The sequence below is a fragment of the Callospermophilus lateralis genome, chromosome 14 (genome assembly GCF_048772815.1).
Source record: "Callospermophilus lateralis isolate mCalLat2 chromosome 14, mCalLat2.hap1, whole genome shotgun sequence".
NCBI classification, from domain to species: Eukaryota; Metazoa; Chordata; class Mammalia; order Rodentia; family Sciuridae; genus Callospermophilus; species Callospermophilus lateralis.
The window spans coordinates 14,361,715-14,383,597 of record NC_135318.1 but is presented as its reverse complement, the minus strand read 5'-3'; the positions used below and the strand labels follow the sequence as shown (position 1 = coordinate 14,383,597).

The 21,883-nt window shown below is 38.0% G+C and overlaps 1 protein-coding gene across 1 annotated transcript; it reads left to right on the top strand.

Annotated features, from left to right (window-relative positions):
• Positions 1–4,482: 4,482 nt before the first annotated feature.
• Laptm4a (lysosomal protein transmembrane 4 alpha) lies at positions 4,483–20,347 on the top strand. Its single transcript, XM_076833118.2, has 7 exons — positions 4,483–4,760; positions 13,492–13,612; positions 16,127–16,203; positions 16,305–16,427; positions 18,392–18,487; positions 19,024–19,122; positions 20,113–20,347. Exons 1-7 carry the CDS (start codon positions 4,650–4,652, stop codon positions 20,185–20,187), a joined length of 702 nt encoding a protein of 233 aa, XP_076689233.1. The 5' UTR covers positions 4,483–4,649; the 3' UTR covers positions 20,188–20,347.
• The last annotated feature ends 1,536 nt before the right edge of the window (positions 20,348–21,883 follow it).

Here is a 21,883-nt window from a genome sequence, read left to right as displayed (position 1 = left end):
TGGGCCACGTGCTCCTTTAGGCTGAGAACTAGGGAAGGCAAGTTAGGGGAGGCCTGGAGTTGGGCTTGTACCTCAGCGGTAGAGCGCTCACCTAGCATGTGTGAAACGCTGGGTTCCATCCTCAGCACCACATAAAAAGAAATAAATAAAATAAAGGTATTGTGTCCATCTACAACTTAAAAAAAAAAAAAAAAAGACAGGGGAGGTCTGTATCCACAGATGACATTAGCATTTGTCTGTTTTCCAATGCCATAACAGAGTACCTGAGGCTGGGCAATTTGGAGATTTACCAGCTAACAGTTCTTCAGGTCCAAAATCATGGTACCTCTGCTTGACTCTGCTGAGGGCCTGTAGTAGATGGCACCACAGTGGCAGGAGCCAGAATGATAGCGTGCAGAGACAGGAAACCAGAGAGTGGGGAGGAGCCAGTCTAACAACCTTCCATGGGAACTAACCAGGGTTCCATGAGAACTACCCCAACCACTTCCAAGGACAGTGTCCCCAGTGATCAACCTCAACCTTCCATGCCCTGGGCATCAGGAAAGGTACACGGATGTGGATGGTTGGGCAGGGGCACCCTCTTGTTCCTATCCTGTATTTTACAAATGACAGAATGGAAAAACCGAGAAACAATCTGCTCATGGCCCTCCCACAAGCTACCAGCTAAAGCTCTAGTCCTCAATGTCTCAATTCACTGCTGTTTTGGTTTTGTTTGTGTTTTGCTTTGTTTTTGTTTTTGCACTAATTTTCAGTTGATTCCAGCAGGGAAGTCCAGCACACAGATAATACTGTGAGGGTGCCCAGAAGTGTCCTTAACTGCTTGTTAGTGACTTAAGTGGAGAGTGGGCAGGCTTGGGAGGATTCAGTCAAGTGTCATTTAACTACTCAAACTCTTACATTAGAGGAGAAATCTTCAAGTAGGGGTTTAAGGTCTTATGCTTTAAAAAAAAAAAATCATACAGAGAAATCCTGTGGGCCCCTGAGAGGCATGTGAGCCTGGCTGGCTCTGGGGCTGTGTAAACAATGGTTATGACCATGACTGAGCCAAGCCCCACTCGCGGCTCTGCAGACTGCATCAGTTGTGCCTGTGGCTCGTGAAACTTCTGCCATTAGGGAACCCTTTTAGGAAAGAGGAAACTGACACTGGGAGCAGAGGCAGAAAGCTGCCCTGGGTCACATCATGCAGCTGCTGTGAGACACCCTCTGTCGTGAAAGGTCATATTTCTAAACAGCTAATGTTAACACCAGTTGCCAAAGCTGGACAGAATTAGGTTTGCTGAACTCTAAAATAGATGCTCTTATGAGATTGAATGGCCCATTTTTCTGTAATTCAGGGCTGATGACCCCATTTCTGGATTGCCCATCCATCAGCAAATATTTTTCAAACTGAGCTTAGTGCTAGGTGGTTTCGTATATTTAAAAAACTGTATAAACATGTCCCATCCCTCCAGGAGTTAGTCTAGCCAGGGCAGTAAGACAAACTCATAACACATACTGAACAAAACCCCATGCATGTTCGTGTCTAGTCAGAGCTGGACTCTGCTTGCACACAGAAGCTGGGCATGGTGGTGGCCCTGGCCACTGTGGCCAAGGCTGGCGATCTCAGGGGAAGGGCAGATCCCCGGGGGCTAGGCTAGCCAGAAAAGATGGCTGATTTGTGCCCACCTCACCCCTCTTCCTTCCAGGGCAGTCTCCTAGCATATGACTAGCTATCTCTCTGTGGTGTTTGTTGATGCCACTTGTGACTTCCCATTTTTCTAATCTCTTATGTGATGAAAGAGGCAAAAGGAAGCTGCCAGCCTTCCCATATACCTCCCTTTAATGCCTTTCCAGAGCACTGTGAGAAATAAGTTTCCCTGGTTTCTGTCGACCAGTCTAATGTGTTTTGTTCTAGCAACACAAATGGGCCAAGAAATCACTCCAGCTTCTCTAGGTGGTCTCCCCAAATCTGCGTCCACCCTCATGTGATGGTGCTGGCTATCATAACTCAGAAAAATCTGACTCCACTTCTACTACACAAGTTTAGGAATAGTGAACTTTTATAAACTTAAATTTACTTCTCAGATGGATTTATCACAGTTACATTACACCCATGACTTGCAGTCTGTAGCCACATGTAATCTTTTAAAGGAAAGTCTAGATTCTAATGCTAACAACATTGAGTAAAAGTATATTTCTTCTAAGGTTCCAACTTTTAAGTATTTTTCCTTTTTTTTTTTATTAGATAATACATTCACATGGCTCAACAATCAAAACCTTATAAAAGATTCTCAGTGAAAATTTTCCTCCTACCTTTAGCCCCAAGACACTACATACTCTAGGTGCTATGAGGTCCTAATCAGTAATTGATTGCTAGTTTTATATGTTTTTTTCTGGACCATGTTTATGCAAATATATAAAAATATAAATGTTTTTATTCCCTCATTTTAATTTTTATAAATTATTTTTATTCATTTTTCTGTACCTATTTATAATAATATTTTAGACACTTTGTTTCTGCATATGTGGACAGCGTCATCATTCTTTCTGTTAAAATGACATGGCATAATTTATTAAGCCAGTCCCTACTGATGGACATTTGGATTGTCTCCAAACTTGTGCTATTATTAACAATGCTGGAAGTGTTGAGAGTCACAGTTTAGTCGGAATGATGCCTGGCATTTTGCTAGAGGGAATGGTTGAAAGGTGACCCTGCTCCAGTATTAGGGCAGCTCTGGGATTAGGGCGGATCCTGGGCGGGGGGAATAGGGTGGCTCCAGGATTAGGGCAGATCCTGCTGGGATTAGGGCGCATCCTGCTGCCTCAGGCGCCTGCTACTTTGGAGTTCCCTTTGAGTTCTCTTGGGTTCTGAGAGAATTGGCCAGCGGAGCCCAGTAGAGGCAGTGTTTCCCCGGGAAGTGTGGTAGAGTGCCGGTGAGAGTTCGGGAATAAAGAGTTGCTGTTTGAACCTACAAGGCTGTGTGGCGGCTCGGTTATTTTGTGCCCAGCCAGACTTCAGCAGCATATAAATAAATAAAATAAAGGTTTATCAACAAAAAAATTAAGAACAAAAGAAAATTCACTGTGAATAAACATTCCATTAATAAGAGAATATTTTCTCAATTGTGTGCATCCACACAATGGACTGTCATATAACTATAAAAGAAAATGAACAGCCTGGCCAATGGCTCATGCCTGTAATCCCAGTGAGAGAGGCTGCATCAGGAGGATTGCAAATTCGAGGCCCCATACAACTTAGTGACACCCTGTCTTCAAAAAAAAAAAAAAAAAAAAGAAGACGACCTGGGAATGTGGTTTAGTGATTAAGGGCAGATGAAGATCTATCAGTCTTCCATTGTCTGTCTTCCCCACTCTCCCAACATACACATATTTCAATGTTTTGTCAGTCAATATTCAGTGTTTATTTGATTATGCTTATGTGATTAGTAGTGGCGGCTACACATTGTACATTATTATTTTTGTTTTCAAAGTAAAAATCACGAGTCTCATACAAACGCAAAACGGACACGTCAAAGTTTTATTTGCTCCTTAGCGAGGTTCCAGGAAGGTGTTAGAACTGGATCTAAGGAGAATTTAAAGTACTCACCTTTTTAAAGGGGAATGGGAAATGAATGTATAAATTGATGCTAAATGGCTTTTTCCAAAGATGGGTAAGATTCAATATTAAGTCCAGTAAACAAGTCTTAAATGTATAGAGCACAAAGAATGGTATATGCCCCATATACCAGAATACTTGGATGGATGTGTGAGACTATGGCTGGGTTTTCTTTGAAGACACAGGTAACCTATAATCTTTTGATCCATTTCAATGTTTCACATTTTTTTTAAAAAGATCACTCTTAATAGTAAAAATCCAGCAGCTAAGCAGTTCTTCCACTTTATCTTGTTTTCGTTTGTTTTAATCTTTTGTTTTTGACAGGGTGGGATGGTATTTCTTTGCTCGCACCAAGGTGGTTTCAGAACGAGCAAGGGCGGGAAGAATTCTAAACCTTTATCCTCCAGGAAGCCCTGAATTTCAGCAAGAGCGCGCAGGGCCGCTCCAGGGTTCCCCACAGGCACCGCCCTCTTCCTGCTCAACAATCGAGCCGCGCGCACAGGTCACGTGAGCGGCCTAGTCCGGTGACAAAGACAACGTGGCAAGGACAACAACGCTCAGAAAGGCTCTTATGCCCACTTTCTGCCATCCATTCCATCGAATTTCTCCCTCCTCTCATTAGATGTTTCTTACCGGTGCTTTCTGAGGGATGGTGAACTACCAGGTTGCCATCAATCCAAACTACCCTTAGACTCACAAGGAAGCCCTTGCCCTCACCGACCGCATGCCGCTAAGGCGAGTAGCACTTCTTATTGGGCGTGAGGTCCTGTCAATCTCCAGGTTTTCCCCAATCGGAGACCCGGTCCGTACACCGTTCCTCATTGGCTTACGGGCAGCGGAAGGTGGAAGAACAGCTGATAAGCGAAGGTCGCGCGAGAGTGGCGCTCAGTGCTCAGTGCGCAGGCGCGAAAGACCTGGCAAGGGCCCGGACCAGGGGCGGGCTTGAAGACGCGTCGTTTGCCTTTGGAGACTCTGACTGAGCTCCCTGGGTTCAACCGCGGGGCGGAAAGCTTTTGTCAGGGACTGGCCAAGAACGCGGCCCGCGAGATACCCGATGGTGTCCATGACTTTCAAGCGGAGCCGCAGCGACCGGTTCTACAGCACCCGGTGCTGCGGCTGTTGCCATGTCCGCACCGGGACGATCATCCTGGGGACCTGGTACATGGTAAGGGCGGGCGGGCGGGCGGGTAGGGCCTCGCCGCCCGGGGAAGTGCGCATGTGCGGGAAATGGGGGGCGCCGGGCCGAATCGGGAGGGGTGGGGCTGGGGACCGGGGTGTTGGGTGGGGCGGGAGAGGAGGGGGAGGTTTTTTTTTTTTTCCCCTCCTGTTTTAAATGCTTTGTCTCTTAATCGAGTCTGGGGACCTTGAGAGAGACTTGTCCAAGAGATAGTTCCCTGGCAAGAAGTTGAGGAACGTGGGCTTTGGAGAGACGAGGCTAGGCGGATGGAGGGAGGGGGCTGCTAAATTTCGGTGGGAATTAGGTCATTGTTTTTGTACTTCCGCCATCTGAAAGGCAGTTCCCTCTTCCCTCCGCACCTTGTGCTCCCTGGAATTAATATATATATTAATTAATATATATATATATATATAATTGTTGATGGGCCCTTATTTTATTTATTTACATATGGTGCTGAGACTCGAACCCAGTGCCTCATATGCAAGGCAAGCACTCTTCCATGAGCTACAACTCTGGCCCCTCCCTGGAATCCCCCACCCCCCCCCCAAAAAAAAAAAAAAAAAAAAAAAGAAAGTAGTGATGTGTGCAGCCTCGTTCGACATTGTCTAGTCTGATGGGAAAGCAAAAAGCTCCAGCTGTAACCCAGTTTCATTTGTGTCCTGGACCTTGATGTAAGCAGAAAGGCTTCTGTTGTGAATTTGTTTGAGAGCTCTTGGCGGCGATACCAGTTTGCTAGGATTTACACTTGATCAGTTTTTCCCTGGTGCAGCCAACCCCTGCCTGCTTTTCTTACCAGATGCTCCCCGTTTTGTGAAACATTTTGTTGAGAGCGTGTTCTATTCTGGCCACAATATGCAGGCATTCTCTGGTTTGCAAGATCTTTATGATTCTGTCATAACCAGATGGGCAATGCTGTTGATTAAGTGGTTCACTAGTAATACTTATGTGATTTCTGACCAGTCTTTCCAGTATCCGTTCATATTAAAGCTATTTGCCTGTGACGTCTAAAAATGTGATTCTGTTTAGGTAGTTTTAAGTTATTACGACTTTACTGATGCTTTGACTAACATCGTATGTTGTCGACTCAGCTACTTCCCTAATGACTGATTTTGTGTGTGGGTGGAGGAAGTGGTATTGGTGATACTGTGCAGTTTTTGATAATTATGTGAACTGCAAAAGAAGAGAAATTGATCCCAGACTCCTTTTTGGCTTTTTCTGTACTTACTTTCCCACGCAGCGTCTTGAAATCATTAGTAACAGTTTGGGCAAACACCAGATGAAAATCATTTTCAGGCAGGCAGATATTGTTTCTTGGCCCTCAAGGGACTATCTGACCTCCACATTGTTCCTGACTGTCCTGTTGTTTGTTTATTTATTTTTTTGCAATCTTCTTTAATGTACGTTTTAAAAGAAAATAGCAAAACTTGAATGTGTAGGTTTATTTGCTTGTGCTAAGCCTATTTTCACGTTTCTTGTACTTTTGTATTCAGAAAGGCCTGTTATTGGTATTGTATAATTATATCACATTTCATTCAGAAACTGGCTCTTCCATATTTTAACTGATTTGTAATACTGGACATCAAATAGTTAATAACAGTCAGTTAGGTTGTATTTCTAACTTCCTTTTGTTTCTTCTTCAATTTGCTAAGGGGCTGAATCCTTAATTTCTTTTGTTTGTCCTAAAACTCTGTATTCCATTCCCCTGAATGAATAATTCAAACCTTTAGGATTATCTGGTCTCTTACTCTACCCCACCCCCATTACCTCCAGAAAATGACCTGCCCCCCCTGCTTAGCAAGAGTCCATCCAACAGCCTGGGACTCTTCCTGCAAACTTCCTGTTGCTTCTCAGATCCTTGCCTCCACTCAAAAGAACAAAGGACTTCTAACTCCTCAAGAAGAAAATAACTGTGGTCCCTATTTCAGCCATCCAAATGTAATTGGCTGTATTTCTTTCCACTCTCTTCCAGGCAGATTTTTTTACACTGACTTTAGCTTATACAATTGAAAAGAAGAGCAGGATAAAGTAGAAGTTGTAAATAGGAAACTCAAGGTGCAGAGAGTAAAACTTTAGTAAGGGCATTTATTCTTAATAAAATAGGGAGCGAATTTAAATCTGTTCCCCCAATTGAAGATCTTGTTCCATGCTTTATTTTCACAATTTTTAAAACTTGCCCTAGGTGTTCTTATTTTGCATGGACCTTTTCAGGTTAGTAGCAGTTGTAAACCACTTAATCTGCCTTGAAGTAATAAAAGATTTATTGACCATTTTCAGTGTGAAAGTTTTGGTAGATACACAGGAGTAAGTCAGGAGCCCTGTGTTATCTTGTGTATTTCTGTTACTTGCTAAATGTTGTCTTGAACATCTGCCCTTAAGATGTTTTTGTTATTTCAAATCACTTTAGAGCACTTTGTTATTACAAAGGAGAAGGAGATAATGATCAGTGATATCAGATTGTAATCAGATTAAGAACTGGAGAAAGATCATTGGTGGTTTATTATAGTACTGCAGATGACTTTCAAAAGTGTAACTTCAGTACCATAGCCATTTAAGATAATTTCTACCCAGTTGGGTCACAAATAACATTTAGATGTAGTCCCATACCTCTAAACAAAGAAGATTTGTCCAAACTGCATTTTTTTGCCACACTTTACTAAGACTGAAAAATAAGATGGGGCCTAGTGAGGTAGGATGTCACTTCCTTCCCTTACTACTTCCTTCCCTCCCTCCCTCCCTAACTCCTTAGTGTCCTTGGTAGCTCTTTTTTCATTCCAGGTGAGGCACTATAAGAATATTTATGAATCTTTTCAGTTTACCTGGGCCAAGGCTTTTGAGGTTATGATTCCTTTCAAGCTTTTCGAACTTGAAACTGCATCCCCCTTCTGCCCGGACTAGATACTATGTCAATGGCTCTGTCTGACCCAGTATCATTGCTTTCTAGCTATAGCTTCTACTAATGTAGTATTAAGGCGACTATAACTCTGTTTACTAAGATATTAATTGTATGGTTTTTTAATAGTTCTGTGGGACATAGAGAAAGCCAGGACCAATTATGTGTGCCAGAGGTACTGGTCCTAAAGTGTTAACGTTAAGTGTTTCAGATTTAAAAAGCATGCCTGGCTTAATGCCTGGTTAAGAAGAAATTTCAGAATGAGTGCAAGTTTAAATTCTTGCAGTTCTAAAATTGTTTTTTCTATTGTTTATAATAAATAATATTATAATATATATAATATATAATAAATATATAATACATAATATAATATAAATATATAATAAATAATATTTTTCTATTGATTATAAAATAATTTGAAACCAGATTATTTTAAACAAGTTTCTAATGAGGTATAGGCTCAAATTTTTATTGAATGATTTTAAAAGGGCTTAAAAATCAGCTGCAGAAAGTTTCCTTCTTTACAGTTAATAGTATACTACAAGTACATGTTTTGAGAACTTGTAATGTTAAGTCTTGGAATATTAAATCCATTTGTAATGTTAAGTCTTGGGAAGACTTAATATGTAGCTAATTTTTCATGAGGATCTCTATAAATAATCTAATTTTAGGTACTTGGGAGAGAAGTGAAGACAGATTGCCTCAAGCAGTGTCCTCTCCAGTCCTCACCCAACTCCTCTAAATAAGTAGAGCTTGAAGCTAGTGTCTTCCCTTGCACCTGCTGTTTTGTGCTTCAGTGCCATTGAATATGCTCTTTCTTCCCCTGAACTGCTCTTCCCCAAATCGCTTTTTAAAGACTTTATTTAGGAAGTTTTCAGACATGCAAAGGTAGAGAAATAGAAGTCTCTGTTTACTCATCACCCACCTCAACTATTGACAACATTTGCTAATTCCAGATAATTTTTTAATGGTTAGCTCAAATATTTTTATGGTAAAACTTTCTGTACTTCCTAGCTAGAGGGGATCTGGTTTCCTCACTGTGTACTTGGCAAAGTTTCTAAATACCTACTGTATATAATTATTAAACATTAGTATCTTTTTTCTTATTTCTCACATCAGATGTCCTCCAGGACTAGGATATATCATGTGGTAGAACACTTCCCTAGCATGCCTATGGTGCTGAGTCCCAGCACCACAAAAAAAGAAAAAACAAAGTCCTCTTTGAAGGGAGGAGGGGGAAAATGTGTGTACTAGCTAACTTATTATTTAGAACTTTGTGGTACCCATTAAACATTCATGAAATAAACTATCTTTGCCAAAAAAAAAAAAAACAGGATTAACTCAGTTGTAACTGCACATAGTAATAAACAACAATACTTTTTTAATATTTTTTTTAGTTGCTAATGAATCTTTTTTTAAAATTATTTATATGTGGTACTGAGGATCGAACCAAGGGCCTCACACATGTCAGGCAAGTGCTCTACCACTGAGCCAAACTCCAGCCCCACAATAATACTTTTTTGTATACATTAAAATTTTCTTCTAAAGATAGTTTGTCTCTATTAAAGAGCACTTCTTTGCTTAGTTTTGTAGACTGTTCTCCTAGAGGTGCTCTCTGCCTGTAAAACCCTTATCATGGTGCTCTGAAGCAGTATATTGTTTAAAATAATGATTTTTTTAAAAGTACCCCATTCTCCAGGATATGTTGGGCCACAAATAAAGTCCTAACAAATTTTTTAAAAGTAAATCCTATCAAAAAACTTTCCCTGAATGTCTTCTCTGATTTAAAGGGGGTGGGGTGACTGAAAATGGGGTAGGGAGGAAGAGCATAAGAAGAAGATTATCACTAAATAGGGAAGAGAGGTGGGAGGGAAAGGGAGGGAGAAAGGGAATTGCATGGAAGATTGAAGGAGTGCCTCATTGTTATACAGAATACATGTATGACAAAGTGAGGGGAAAAAAAAAAGAAGTATGTGATTGAGTAGAGAGAAGTGTTGGGAGGGGAGGGGAAGGGGGGAAAGGAAGGACAGCAGAATAGAATAGACATTATTATTGCTGTATGTATCTAAGTGACCGCATGCCCAATGTGATTCTGCTACCTGTACACTCAGAAAAATGAGAAATTATACCCCATCTGTTTCAAATGTATGATATGTCAAGATCATTGTACTGTCATGTGTAACTAATTAAAACAAAATTTTAAAAAAACCTTTCCTGTTAACAGTCCATAAAACTAGAGATAATAATAGGAGGAACAATGGAAGCCATGAGAACTAAACACCATTCTCCTGGAACAACCTGGGTGGTGAGGAAATGAAAACATTTCTTAACAAACGAAAATGAAAACTACCAAAACCTATAGAATGCAGCAAAAGCAGTGCTGAGAGGTACATTTATAGCAGTAAATGCTTATATCAAGATAGTAGGACATTCTCAAAAAAACTAACAATACCTCTCAAGGAACAAGAACAAACTAAACCCAAAGCCAGTGGAAAAACAGAATAGTAAAGATCAGAGAAGAAATAGAGACAAAAATTGACCAAAAAAAGGAGTTGATTTTTTTTGAAAAGGTAAACAAAATTGGCAAAGCCTTAGTTAGTCTAAGAAAAAAAGACTCAATCAGAGATGAAAAGGGAAACATTACAATTGATATTACAGAAATACAAAGGATCACAAGAGACTCTTACAACTGTATGCCAATTGGAAAACCTAGAAATGAATAATTTTTTGAACATATGACCTACCAAAGTTGAACCATGAAAATAGAGCTTGAAGAGATGATTAACAATTAATGACATTAAATCAGTAATAAGAAGACTCAACAAAGTCTAGGACCTGTATAGTTCCACTGCTGAATTTTGTAGAATGCTTGAAGAAGAATTAATACCAATTCTTTGCAAATTATTTTAGAAAATTGAAAGGAATTCCGCCAAACTCAGTCTACATGGTCAGGATCACCTTGATCAAAATGAGATAGAGATACTCACAAAAAAACTAGAGTCTGTTCTTGATAAACATTGCAAAAATTCTTAACAAAACACAAACCAAATTCATCAGCACATTAAAAGATAATTAATTCACTGTGATCAAGTGGATTCATCCTATGGATGAAGGATGGTTCAGCATGCAGATAGATCAGTTAAGTGTGATATATCAACAGAATCAAGGACAAAACCCATGATGAGTGTTTTAATAGATACAGAAACATTTGATAAAATTCATTATCTTTTCATTATAAAAATTCAACAAATTAGGTATAGGAGGAAAAATACCTCAACATAGTGAGGGCCACATGTGATAAACCAACAGCTAATACATGCTGGATGGTAAGATCTGCAGCCAGATGGGGATGCCTGCTTTAATCCTTTAGTTCAGTGAAGTAGGAAGAGTCTTAGCTAGAGCAGTCAAGTAAGAGAAAGGAATAAAGAACATACAAATTGGGAAGGAGGAAGTTAAATTGTCCCTATTTGCAGATGACAGGGTCATATATGTAGAAAATCATAAATACCTTGAGAAAACTTTTTAGAATTAAATTAGAGCTTCATGATATAAATCAATTTAGAAAAATCAGTAGCGTTCCTATATGCCAGTAGTGAACTACCTATTTACAGTAGCTACACAAAACAAAAAGCCAAGGTGAAAGACCTCAACAGTGAAAACTATAAGATGCTGATGGAAGAAATTGAAGAGAAAACAAATAGAAAGACTCCCTGTGTTTATGGATTGGAAGAATTAGTATTGTTAAAATGTCTAAACTGCCAAAGCCATTACAGATTTAATGCAACCCTTATTAAAATAATGTCATCTTTCGCTGAAATGGAAAAATCCTAAAATTTACATGGAACTACAAAAGATCATATAGCAGTCTTGAGCAAAAATGAACAAAGCTGGAGGCATGATACTACTCAACTTCAAAATATACTTCAAAGCAGTAGTAACCAAAACATGGTGGTACTGTATAAAAATAAAAACAGACTGATAGAATAAAACCCCCAAATAAGTGCATACACTTAACAGCCAAGTGATTTTTAACCAGTGAGCTAAGAACACATCTGGGTAACACAACCTTCAATAAATGATACTAGGAAAACTGGATGTCCACATATAAAAGAATAAGATTACACACCTAACTCTCACCATGAACCAACAAACAAAAAAACCCTTAAAATGGATTAGAGGCTTAAATGTAAAACCCTAAACTGTAAAAGTACTAGAAGAAAATACGGGAAAACACTGACAGTCTGGACAATGTTTTGGACAAGAATGTAATCAGGCAACAAAAGAAAAAATAAGCAAATGGAATTACATCAAATAAAAACTACAATAAAAGAAATATCAACAGAGTGAAGAGACAGCATTCAGAATGGAGAAAATAATTGCAAACTGATAAAAGATTTAATATCCAAAATACATAAGGAACTCAGACAACAGCAAAAGCAAATAATCTAAAAATGGAAAAAGGATCTGAATAGTTATTTCTCAGAAGATATAGAAATGGCCAAGAAATATGAAAAAAAAGTTCTTCCTTACTAATCATCAGGGAAATGCTAATCAAAACCACAGTGAGATTATCATCTCAGCTCAATTATAATGGTTCTAATCAGAAATCTCAGCAGCTCGAGGGGAGGCAGGAGGATGGCAGGTTCAAGGTCATCCTGGGCAACTTCATGAAACCCTGTCTCAAAATAAAAAATTAAGAAGGACTGGGGATGTAGCTCAGTGGTAAAGCCCATAAAGTTTAGAGAAGGCTAATTCTCATCCTCATAAGATTTTTATATTGAATCATTAACAGGACTGATTCTGAGCACTTAAAGGCAGTGCTGATCATATAATCAAATGCAGAAAGCTGAGAAAGTAAATGTTTAGAATGTCAAAATCCAAATCCAGAAAATCATGATGGACAAGAATGTAATAAAATGAAATTCACTTACAAATAACATTAAAACCTGTACTTGGTCCTCTGAATCCATCTGTACGTATCAGTTAGCAGCTGGTAGCTTAGCAGGGTCAAGTGTGGAAAAAAGCTAGATATTTTAGGGAGTTAACTCTTACCTGATATTCAGTAAATTTATAAAGCCAGTGCAATTTCATGTTGCATTAATTGAAATTTGTTAGCAAGAATGGGGAGCTGAGATTTGTATTCTGATGATGCTTGATCTTAGCTCATTTTGATAGTGTGTGCCTCAAACTAGAGCTTATGAAAGGAGGACTGCAAAAGAGAAATAGTGGAGTAGCAGAAAAACATGCCAGGTAGAGGAATCATTAAAGGACCTAAATGTTTATTCTAGAAAAGACAGTATTTGGGGGAGCACATTGACTCAAAAATCATAGAATTAAGACCAGTAGGTGAAAGTTAGGTGGCATAGTGAAAGCCTTATTATGCAACTCCAAAAGAATGTTGATCTCCAGAGGAAATGAGCTCTCTTGGCAGTGGCTAGGGATGCTGTGGAGTGGTTTCAGGCGTCTAAATCAACTGTAGCTTCTTCAGACATAGAAATTCTGAGATTCATATAGGAATGAATATGTGCCTCTGAACAGGAAAAGTTTGTAATAATTCCCTAGTTTTAATTTTTTGCCATTTTATTCCGGTGTATTGATATTAACATAGGGTTTAGCATCGTATCTTTTAATATTAAATCTGCACTTGATAAAATAATTTATTTTTAAATTATTTTCATAGTGGTAATTGCATATCCTTTTTCTCAGGTTGGCCCCTACCATTTTTTGTCTTTGTTACTTTAAACAATTTTCAATGTGGAACAACATCTAGAAATTTTGCTAAAGACTTTTTCAATAGTAATGTATTTGATAAAATGTTATCTTTCACAGGTGGTAAACCTGTTGATGGCAATTTTGCTGACTGTAGAGGTGACTCATCCAAACTCAATGCCATCTGTCAACATTCAGTATGAAGTCATTGGAAATTACTATTCATCTGAGAGAATGGCCGGTAGGTATTTAGTTGAAAACAAAATATTTCCTTCTAAAAATCTATAAAGCGAGTTTAATTTGTATGTATATGTTATTTAGAGGAAGATTGATTAAATAATGCTTCAAAAGGTTAAATAAGTTGCATAATAAGGTTAACTTAAGCTCATTGATGTTTAAACTACTCACTGACATAGGAAAGTATTTTGGTGAGTTTTTTTCAAAGATTTTTGGTAAGCATTTATGTCAGAAGATTTAATGGACTACTACATTTTTGTGAGTTGTGTAGTTGTGTACCTTTACAGGAGGAAGAGAGAAATAAAAGTGAACTGTAAATCTTTGAGGTCTAGCCAACAAATGTAGTTGGTATGGGAGATTTGCCCATGGAGCAAATGTACTATTACAAAATTCATATAATACAAATTATTTCCCATTCATATGTATATGTTATAGGATCTTAATTCTCAGATTTTTAGTTGTATTACCTCTTAATGTGAAGTTCTGAGCTACATTACATTTATGGCCTTCAATGATCCATTAATGAAGGTTTGTATTGTTACAGGGCTAACTTCATTTTCCAGGAGCCAAGAAGAATTTTGTGACTGTCATATAACGTAGTACGAAAGCAGCTAACCATTGTTGGCTTTTGAAAGTGATTTTTTAAGAAATGATTTTTCAATGGTTTTTTAAAAAGTGATTCTTCTTAGATTAAATTCTTTAATTGTTTTGTCAACTGTGGTAGGAGAAATAATAAGAGCATATTATAAATAGTCCTTTTTGGCATTTATTTTTTCCTAATAGTCTGTTTTATTTGAAAACCCAAAAGAACAGTAAAAAATTTCAGCTATTTTTTATAATTTCAGAATTTTACTCTAGGTCATAAAATTTTAATTAACCCGCCAATGTCATCATTTACCCTCGCATGTATGTTTCTCTAAAAATGAGATATAGAAAAGGGATTTAATGTTTATTGAAATGCTTACTGGGCTATATCTGTAAAGTCGTGGGTTTACTGCATATTGCGTGAATATTCTAACTGCTTTAAAGGAAATCAGATGGTATTCGTTATTATATTTTTGTTGATTATAATTGTACTAAAGCCCCTATTTTTAAGAGAATAAAAATTTATAGTTCTTAGTTGCATGATAGTTTTTGTTTCTTTGGATGACTTTTCCACAAACCCAATAAATTAATGATCATTAACTTGATGACAATTTTAAATAATGATTTTTGTGATTATTTCTACTCAGCTAAACAGGATTGGCAGTCAATATATATAAATCACTTTCACAACATATGCAAGCTCTTTTTCAAATATGCATCTAACCTCATCCACTTTCAATTTGGAAATGTGTTAGCTACGGGGAGACCCTGAATGTCATAGTGGTTGGAATCCTGAAGTTTTTGTTTAACCCTTATGTTTTGTTTGTTTTATTGATTCACAAGTACTGGAGTGTCTGTCATTGCAGGCAATAGATGCCTTGTTATTTATTAATCCAGTGAAGGATTCTGAACATCACTGTTTCAGAACTTCAGAAATCAAAATAAGCATGCAGTTTCCCATAACAGATTCTTAAAAATGGATTATTTGAATTCTAAACTTTGAAGTTTGTTAATACCAATATCCTGTTAAACTTCACATTTTGTTTATAACTGAATTCTTATAAGTGACATTCTGTGTCCCACAGCAAAAAAGTCCTTTAAATCCTTAGTATTCAGCTATTCAATATTCCTCAAGAAAAGATAAGAGATCTGATATTTAGTGCCAAATACTGAGGATGTTTGTACTGCTCAGTGGTGAGATTTTACATTTATTTATTTATTTAAGTAGTAATTTTAATCATCATTACTAATGTCCTTCAGTTTCTTAATATCTCTCTGTAGTTACAAAATTAATTATAGATGTGTGCCAGAAAAATGAAAAATCAAGTGTGGTTTGAGTCCTTTCTGAAAAAATTAGTGAACATGGGTTAATAGAGGGAGGGTTGGAACAGTCTGGAGAAAGAATTGAGGCACCAAGAAGAAAATAGATCTGCATGTACAGAAAAGCCAGAGTGCAGGAGTAATGAATTTATATGTTTGGGAGGAGGAATTAATGGAAACCTGAATTTCAGGTGACATTTTACCTGAGGCAAGAGGTAGCAGCTATAGTTTTCTGTTCAATACAGCAAATACCAGGTTTTCTTTCCAGTTAAACCCTATTCATGTCACAAGACCAAACTTAATCATTTCTTTCATGTTTTCATGATTCTCGAGGTCGAGCTCATCATTCCTGCTTCTGGTACAGCACTTGCCATGTTGTATTGTATTTTCCTGTTTGCACATCTTCAGATTTTTGAACTTGTAAAGGCATAGGCACCTGTCTTCCTAGCAGACCACGTAGTTCTTGTGCACCCTAAACAAATATTAGAGATTATTGCAGCAATTAACAAATAAGAGCTTGAATGAGTTTCTCAAGATTTATTTTTTAATTTTAATAAAGTATTTTGTTTTGTTGTATAAGTAGCTTAATTGATACTTGTTTTTGTTTTCTTAGATAATGCCTGTGTCCTTTTTGCCGTCTCTGTTCTTATGTTTATCATCAGTTCAATGCTGGTGTATGGAGCAATTTCTGTAAGTATGTCGTCTTTTCAGCTTTTAGAGTTTGAACTTTACTGAATCTGCTTAGTTATTTCATACATTTGCTAAAAATCTGTGTTCATTTTCTTCTGCAGTATCAAGTGGGTTGGCTGATTCCATTCTTCTGTTACCGGCTTTTTGACTTTGTTCTCAGTTGCCTGGTTGCTATCAGTTCTCTCACTTATTTGCCAAGAATCAAAGAATATCTGGATCAATTAGTAAGTGTGTGCTAATTAAACTATTTTTTTTATTTTAAGTAAAATATTTTAATTGCTATTCTGAGATATCCTTAGGTTCTGTTTTTAAGTACCCCCATGTTTTTTCAAGTGTCTTAAAGTAAGTATTATGTTAAAACCTGATAAGATGAAAATACAGTACAGTATTGCAAATTCTTAAAGGTGGGTCATGCGGAAGAAGTAATTCAGTGGTTTTTTTTTTTTTAACTATATACTACAGGTATAATAATTTGACCGTATTTGGCGCTCATTAAATGATGGTGTTTTGTCTTTATAGACATTCATAGCAAACAGCTGAGTGCCTAGGATGTTCTTAGCTCTATGCCAGACACCATTGGTGAATGGTGTGAACACAAAGTTGACTTCCCTCACTTTAGGAAACATACGATGTGTTTGGGGTATTAAGATATATGAAGATGTTGTCTGGGATAATGAATTAGAGCTGTCACACAGTCACAATAAGAACTTAGATTAATGCTGTATAGTGGGGCAGGTAACACTGGGCTGAAGTAGCCAAGTAGGACTTTCCTGAAAGAGTTTTGAAAGGAGGTGCGGAGTCCAGAGAGATGATGAAAATGTTCTAGAGAAATATGAGTCCTTGAGGCAAGAAGGAACATGATACAGTCAAGGAACTGAGAGATGGCCATGGTGGCCGGCACACAGATGGCAGGTGAGAAAGCAGCAGCTGTTGAAGCAGAAGAGAGTAGCTAAGGACAAGGCCTGTGGCTTGATCACCTGTAGTTAGAAGCTTCTTAAGAACTGTTCTCTGGTCATTCATCTCTGGCTAAAAAAATCACAAGTGGGGCCCCTGCCTTTTACTCTAACAACCTTAGCATAGCCTTCTCCCACGCACTGGCTACATGCAATACATGCAAGGTACAAAATGAATTTGCTCTTCCTTTTATCTACCATTTCCCCTCCTCTATTTTGATTCACTTAATCTCATGTACTGCCTTTGTTGGCCAGCTTATAAATCCTGACTTCTTTTCTAATGCTTTCTCCCCACACTTAGAGCTCATTGCTTTGCTCACAGCCAAGGTTGAGTATTTGAATGAATATAGCTGATCCTTCTCAGTAGAACATAGTATGTTTACAGTAAATTGTATAGCTGTGCCTGGCTCTTTGACCTGTGGAGTGCCGTCTTTTTGCCTGATGAAGAGTTGAGACAAACTACTTTCAGAAAAGTTATTTTCTCCGGGACTAACTGCCTAATGGAGTTAGGTATATCTCAGTACCTACTGATTTACTGACCTAGGGACAAATCCTGGGTTCCACATAGGAGGTTGTATTTTACCAAATACCAGCACAATGGTGTTTTGTCTTTATAGGCATTTATAGTTTTTAGCTATAAAAACAGATTCCACACCTCCTTTCAAAACTCTTTTAGGAAAGTCCTGCTTAGCCACTTCAGCCCAGTGTCACCTGCCCCACTATACAGTATCAGTCTAAGTTCTTATTGTGATTGTGTGACAGCTTTAATTCATTATCCCAGACAACATCTTCATATTACTTTATAGAAAGTTAGGAGAAAATAAGCTTAGTTTGGACTATTTAAGGAATATTCTGGATATTTAAACAAGTGTATTTTAAAGTAATTAAAGATAATGGGACTTAAAAGCACTTTTGAGTTGAAGCCTGTTTATAAAGTTTTATTAGACTATCACTTCTGACTTTGGTGCCTTTTATTTTATTTTATTTGGTACTGGGGATTCACCAGCACTGAGCACTGAGCCACATCCTGAATTTTTTATTTAGAGACAGTAATCCTGAATTACTCAGGGACTTGCTAGGTTGCTGAGACTGAGATCCTCCCACCTTAGCCTCCCAAGCCATGCATCACCACACCCAGCTTTTGTTTGTTTTCTTAAAATGCTCCCTAGATTATTACAGAGTCCAGGTGCCCTGACTGAATTGTAAATTGCTTGTGTGTGTCTGTTTTTTAATAGCCTGATTTTCCCTACAAAGATGACCTCCTGGCATTGGACTCCAGCTGCCTGCTATTCATTGTTCTTGTGTTCTTTGTGGTATTTATAATTTTTAAGGTAAGTTGCTAAATCTGTAGGTAGCTGGTGAGACTTAACACTGCCTATCATAACCTTTTCATTGCCTTATCTCCTCAGAGGATACAGAGGCTTGAGGACTTATGGTGACAATGTTTAAAAGTAGTAGAGGTAGCTTCCAGAAGCATCCTCTGTCTTGTTGCCAGAGAAGGGTTGAAAGTGTCAAGATAATTCCACAAGTGAAGAAACTTTTCTGTTTTTGAAAGTGGTTCATGATTTGTATTGGAAATTTGTTACAATTTCCAGCATTCACAACCCCATAATTTCCTTTGCAACACAGGGGTTAATAGACCTAAGTTGAAACCCCAACTCTAGTTTCTTTAGGAAACTTCTGACATTTAAATGAGGACCAGGAGTTGAAAAGGGCCTATCTGGTGCTAGGTTCTGATGGAGAACATGGTGGGACAGTGTTGGATGTCACCTGCATTTAAAAGCCATGTCACCACACCCAGCTTTTGTTTGTATTCTTAAAATGTAATCTGTTGAGTTTCTGGTAAATTTTGTGTCTATCTTTTCAGGCTTATCTAATTAACTGTGTTTGGAACTGCTACAAATATATCAACAACAGAAATGTGCCAGAGATTGCCGTGTACCCTGCCTTTGAAGCACCTCCACAGGTTAACTGCTGTTTCTTTTGTTTAAATAATGGTAGCCATTATTAATGGTTCCAAAAGAACGTGAAGTTTAACTTTCTTTTCTGTGCCCTGACTCTGGTTTGGGGCATGAATAGCTTAAATACCATAGTATTTAGCATTTCCCAGTTGGAATCCTGGGTACACAGGCTAGACAGTCCCTACACTGCCCATTGTGTCTAGTTGTCTGTTAAGTTTATTTATTAGTGGTCCCCGTGGGCAGCATAAGAGAGAAACAACTGTGCTAAGCTTGTTTAGCCTGTGGGGCTTCTGTGGATGGATTAGAATACTGTTAACTGAATTTTACATTGTTTAAAAAAAAAAAAAAAAAACCCTGTGATACGAGGAGGAGCTAATCTGTCTGTGGGGCAATGACTGGTGGGATTTGGAGTCTGAGGAGGACTGTGTCTCAGAGCCCTCTAATTGCTACCAGACTATCTTTCCAGATTTTCAACACAAGGTTAGAATGCCACCTCCCCTATAAAGATATGCCTGGCACCCTAGAGGAGGATATGGTGGAGGTTCATGCTCCTTTGACTACAAACAGATTCTGATGAAACAGACTCCAGTGTCTTACTGGAGGCTTCCTATAGTGTGGTTCAGTGGGGCCCTGTCACCCAAATCCTCAATTCCTGAGGTGTCATTGGCACTGATACTTTATTGGAACAAGGGGAGAGCAGGGACAACTACTGCCTGTCAAGAAATCCTTGTTGCCTTAGAGTTGGTCAGAATTAGAGTTAAAATTCTTGTTGTTTCCAGCCTTAATCCATCATGTCTAGCAAACATAGGTCAGATCTCAGTTGCATGGAAAGTTGCCTGTTTTTCAGGCATCTCTATTCCTGGGAATTGTTGAGCTAACAGTTTCTTCTGCTCTTCTCTGTAGGTTTGTGTACCTTTATTAGGAGATAGTATGAAAGCTGAAAATCATTTCAGAAAGAATTTCAAGTTTCATGTAGTTTTTTTCTGTCTTTTTAGTATGTTTTGCCAACCTACGAAATGGCAGTGAAGATGCCTGAGAAGGAACCACCGCCTCCTTACTTACCTGCCTGAAGACGCTCTGCCTCTGTCAATAAACCCTATACCAGCTTCTTGTCTTGTTTATTTTACAGAGTGCTGCATTACAGGGCTCTTCAAACTTGTTTGATATAAAATACATTGTCTTTTGTCTAAGCATTTATTTTCAAACACTAAGAAGCTTTTTGGACATTCATTAAGTCTTTTTGTTTTTTGTTAAGTCTATTACAATTTAATACTTTTCAAAGACAATCTAGCATAAAAAGAACAAAGTGCCATTGTATGCCTTTAACTGGGGGTGGGGAGGGAGTATTCTCCACATATTTTCTTTTTTAACTTTGCACTTTCTTTATATAATGGTTTGTATCTTGGTTATTTGCTGCCCTGGATAATTTCAGGAAGATTGAATTCAGTATTCAGGATGAGTGAATTGGGTATAAGATCTGAAGTTTTCAGCTAGCTGTAAAAACAGGAAAGATATATAACATTTGACTGGACCGTGGAAGATGATGATTGCATGTTTCTAATTTGTATGTTTCCATCTTTGTGATAAGATGCTTTAATAAATCTCTTAAATATTTACTATTGTCATTTTTCAAAACTTTTTTTGTAGATAAAATCCAAATTTTCTGTTATAATATACAGTCATACCTGAGCTTAATGACAGATACATTCTTAGAAGTGATTAGGGAGGTGATTTCCTTGTATGAACATCAGAGTGTGCTCCCACAAACCTTGGTGGTATAGGCCAGTCACTCAGTGTGCCTCTTGATTACAGTCAAGATACAAAGCTGCTGTCAGCATAAATTTTTTTAAAGTTGGAATACATTCTAAAATAACAAGTGTAGTAAATACATAAACCAGTAATCTAGTCATTATCGAGGGTTATTGTACATAATTGTGCTATTTTACATAATTGGCAAATTGGTGGATTTGTTTACACCAGCATTGGCTGCAGATGAATGCACACTGCATTGCCCTGGATGTTTCAAGAGCTACAGCATGTCACCAGGTGATCGTTTTTCACTTCCATTCGAATCTTACGTAGTCTGCTTGAAAGAAGCATGTGGTGTGTGACTGTACTCAGACTCCTGTAATGTATGGATACAAAGCTAGGTTTATTTTGGAAGCATTTTTAATCCAATAGTGGAGGACTACTGCTTGAAGTTAAAGTGAAGATATTTCTTGAATCAGGCCAGAAATATCTAATGTTGATGGTTTGCTAAAAAAATGTGATTACTGTACCAACCTGTGGTTTTGTGTTATAATCCTTTCACTAGGTGATGAATTACTTCAAGAAGAATAATTCAAATTAAAACGCATCAGTTGATTGATCAGATCAGAGGGAAACCGATAAGTCTAGACATCCAGTGAATAAACCTAGAGATCTGATGCAAGATCTAATGCAAGGTCTATAGTTTATATGTATGTGAATTTCTAAGTGGGTATTCTCTTACCACAACACAGGTAGCAATAGAAAGTGATGGAGTAATAATCACTTTGTTATGTATATGAAAAGAGCATGTTGTACATCTTGAATATATACAGCTTTTAAAAAGAGGTTGGGGAACCAAAGAGAAAGCAAACTGCAATTTATGGGTACCACAATTTAAATTTTGCTAAGAATCCAGCAGTAGTGACTTTATACACACCATATGAACATATGGTGAAGTGCACATCTTTGAAAGGGAGAGTAGAATTGTAAACTCAATACCAAACAGAAAACCAGCTT